The sequence below is a fragment of the Zea mays genome, chromosome 1 (assembly GCF_902167145.1).
Source record: "Zea mays cultivar B73 chromosome 1, Zm-B73-REFERENCE-NAM-5.0, whole genome shotgun sequence".
In the NCBI taxonomy this organism is placed as follows: Eukaryota; Viridiplantae; Streptophyta; class Magnoliopsida; order Poales; family Poaceae; genus Zea; species Zea mays.
In genome coordinates, this window is record NC_050096.1 from 219,563,712 (window position 1) to 219,567,112 (window position 3,401).

General features: G+C 49.2%; 1 protein-coding gene across 1 annotated transcript; it reads right to left on the reverse strand.

The window, feature by feature from the left end:
• Positions 1-223: 223 nt before the first annotated feature.
• Positions 224-1,690, reverse strand: LOC100283080 (uncharacterized). The gene is made up of 3 exons (NM_001397558.1): positions 1,202-1,690; positions 781-1,102; positions 224-685 (listed from the first exon to the last, which is right to left on the reverse strand). The coding sequence occupies exons 1-3, from the start codon at positions 1,534-1,536 to the stop codon at positions 443-445; spliced, it is 900 nt and encodes a 299-aa protein (NP_001384487.1). The 5' UTR covers positions 1,537-1,690; the 3' UTR covers positions 224-442.
• Between the last annotated feature and the right edge of the window lie 1,711 nt (positions 1,691-3,401).

Sequence of the window (3,401 nt, forward strand, 5' to 3'; positions counted from 1 at the left end):
ACGCACAATAATTAGAAAATAGTACACACAGTAACGCCTTTCATTCAATCCATCCAGCCGACCACTTACCAGCGTGTGTAGCAATTGTTTGAGCTCGGCCACGTAGATGCCAACTCAGCCACGTAGATGCCAGCTCAGCAAAAAGAGTCCAGTGTACTAGGTACCTCGGCGCCGTATACTATGGCGCCGAGAAAAGAGTCCAAAAACGACATTAAGTCATCCGGAGGTCTAGATGTGCATTTTTTTCAAAAGACAGACTAAATTACAAAAAAAAATTCGGAATATTGTACTCCATATGATATTTAAACCATATGTTGACTGATATTAAAATTATTTTTTATTTTATGGCTTTTGAATATGATTGTGTGCGGTGAACGCACGGGCATGGTAAATAACTAACGGCTTGTCTCGGCTTCCAATCCAATTTGCAGCTCCAGCCACGTCACGCCGCCATCCGTGCGAGCGCCTCGCCTGCGTGCTCGCCGGTGGACAGTCTGAGCCTCCGATAGTCGTTGTAGTTGAACACCTTGTACCTGCGCGGGTGGTCCGCGTCCACGAACGCCGCCGGTGCGCTCACGCTGTCGTCCTTGGGTGCGAGCAGGAACATGGCGATGGAGATGCGCGGCACGGGTGCGACGCACCGCACCCGGTGCTTCACGTTGTGCAGCCTCCCGTTGCTCCACGCCTAGAAACGCACGACATGGATACAGGTAGGGTCGTCGTCAGGCTCAAAAGCAAGGCACGCATGGAATTTGGCCACAAGGAGACGTGTGTATATACCGTGCCGACGTCGCCGATGTTTACGAGAAAGGAGCCCGCGACGGGGTCCACGGGCACGAACTCGCCGGTGCCCGGGTCCAGGACCTCGAGGCCGCCGACACACTCGTCCTCATGGAGCACGGTGAGGAAGCCCGAGTCCGTGTGGGTCTGCACGCCGGAGGAGCCCACCGTCTCCCGCGTGTAGTTGTACCTGTTGATGCGGAACTGGCACGGCCAGTCCTGGAACGAGTGCTCCTCGACTAGCCCCAGGCTAGACGCCAGCTCGCGGGCGACGCCAACGATCACATCGTGCATCTTCTCCGCGTAGGCCTTGACGGTCTCCCTGCGCACCGGATCGCGTTACGCTATTACCCGCCAGCCATGGAAAGGGAAAAGGTGCGATTTTATCTTGTGCGGCGCGTGTGAGTGAGGTGCGGCCAACCTGATGTTGGGCGGCGCGTCGAGGAGCGCGCAAAAGGCGTCGACGTCGGTGGGCACGGCGGCGTCGAGGAGCCCGAAGGCCTCGTAGAGCGGGTTGGTCGGGCTGGGGGCGACGTAGCCGCTGCCGGTGATGACGTCGGCGTTGCGGCGCTTGGCGTCGTCGGGGAGGTCGAAGAGCGCGCGCACGGCGGCCTTCATCTCTGCCAGGAGCACCGAGGGCACGCCGTGGCCGGTCACCCGGAAGCAGCCCAGGCGCTCGCACGCGGCCCGCAGCCGCGCGGACTCCTCGGCCGCCGAGCCGGCGACGCGCAGGTCGATCACAGGGATCTCCGCCATCCCCGCTTCGGCTCGCTGTAGTATCCCCCAGGAGCGGCGGCCGGGATGGATTCGAGGCTGTATAGACTTTAGAGGCGTGCCCGGAACGGAGGAGCACGCACAAGCAGAAGCAGTGCGTGCTGGCGCCGCCGCTTTGTTGGGTGGAAATGGCGCGACGCGACGAGCTGTCAGGCTTCCATGTCGCTGCTTTGGTGAGACAAGCAACCGACACGCCGTAGCTAGGCAGATAGCTTCTGTCAGTTACGTTCAAAAAGAAAACGAACACATTTGCTGCCGAACCGAACTACTCCCCCCTGCGCACTTCGCTAGCGATGGATTCAGATTCACATCGAATTCGTACCGATATGCACTAGAATACCACTGTCCACCGTTTTCTAATTTGAACCTAAATAGGAATACGTCGGGTGTTTTAGGTCAGTTGTTCTGCTTGATCTGTCTATATATACTAGCATATCTGAGTTCAAGGTTACTGAAACTTGTGAGGCGTTTGCGAGGTTTAGATACGATTCAGACTGAGATAAAATAACCCTGCGCTGTTAATGCTATGATGTTGACCTCTTAAAAGGATTAGAACAGCCATCTGTGGCTGCTTGTAAAATGTGTCCAGGCCAATAGGAATAGTATAGGCGTGGTTGGTGAACTTCGAGCAGTTTGTCCTCCTCCTGTTTAACTTGCAGGAGTTTACTCATTAGGTATCCACAATGGAGGTCTCATGAGGTGTTTCATGTCACATCATTTAAGAAAGAAGAGTTTTAAAGAGCTTTATGGGGATGAAACTATATTAACTCGTTTTCAATGTCTTGGAAACTGTGTGAAACCTCCACTAAGAGTGTTTTGTTTCATCTTCATATAATTGAGTAAATTCTATTAGTTATTTATGTACAATATTTAAGAAGTATGTTGACATATGAAATAGTGAGATGAAACTCTCTATTGAGAGAGGGTGTTTTATTTATCCATAAAGCTGATGTGGCATTTTTGGAAACAGATACATGAAATTCTCGCTGTGACTAGCCTTAGAATTAATGATATATGAAGGTCACATGTTTCATGTTACAATAACCCTTGTGTTAATACTTTAGTCATACGGTATTAGTAGCTTTTGTTTGTTTCAGTTAGCTGCCAACATGTAGGTTGGTTTGCTCTGTTTTCTTAGTAAGACTAGATCTATATCCGATTACTTACCTACAAGCAGTATCTCTTGTAACTAATTCCAATTTTTCTGTTAACTTTTGTTTGTTTCAGTATCTCTTGTAGGCAGTATATCTTCTAACCTCTATGGTAAAAATAAAATTGTTCTACTCTAACTTTTATGATATCTTTTCATTAGATGATTTGTTAACGTTAACTTTTTCGTTTGTCTTGATAATGATTTTATCGGTATATTCTTTTCATCTAATAATAGCATTACTTGCATAGCTGCTTTTGTTGGAGGCCTTGATTTATTTGGTGGGTGATATGATACACCTTTTTTTACAAGGGAGACTTTATTAATTTCAACGTGTCGCATCAAGTTGATACAAAGGATTGAAATTTCAAATTTCTTCCGGCCTCTGCTCATCAACAAGCAAACGACCTAAACAAAGGCAACCCACTCTCCAGTGACAACCAATCCGACGACTAGATCGCCACCCATGCGCCTGGGAAAAAAATCATTGGCCACCTGCGCAAAGAAACGTGTAGCCTCCACAACCGTAGCTTGCTGTTCCGCCTTCTGCAGCACCACCCATGTACGAAGCCAGTGGGGAATAGCATATAGAACATATAACGGGTAATAGATCGTTTTTCTCTTAAAAACAAAATCATTTCTGCTTAGCCAAAGATTCCAACAGATGCTTGCCGCTCCTAGCAAAACAATGTTTTTA

Excerpts from the sequence above, each read along its gene's own strand:
- LOC100283080 (NM_001397558.1), bottom strand. The coding sequence starts at position 1,536 with ATGGCGGAGATCCCTGTGATCGACCTGCGCGTCGCCGGCTCGGCGGCC. Across the intron at positions 1,103-1,201 it reads GACGCGCCGCCCAACATCAG|GGAGACCGTCAAGGCCTACG; the intron begins GTTGGCCGCACC and ends TCCGGTGCGCAG. Across the intron at positions 686-780 it reads ACATCGGCGACGTCGGCACG|GCGTGGAGCAACGGGAGGCT; the intron begins GTATATACACAC and ends GTGCGTTTCTAG.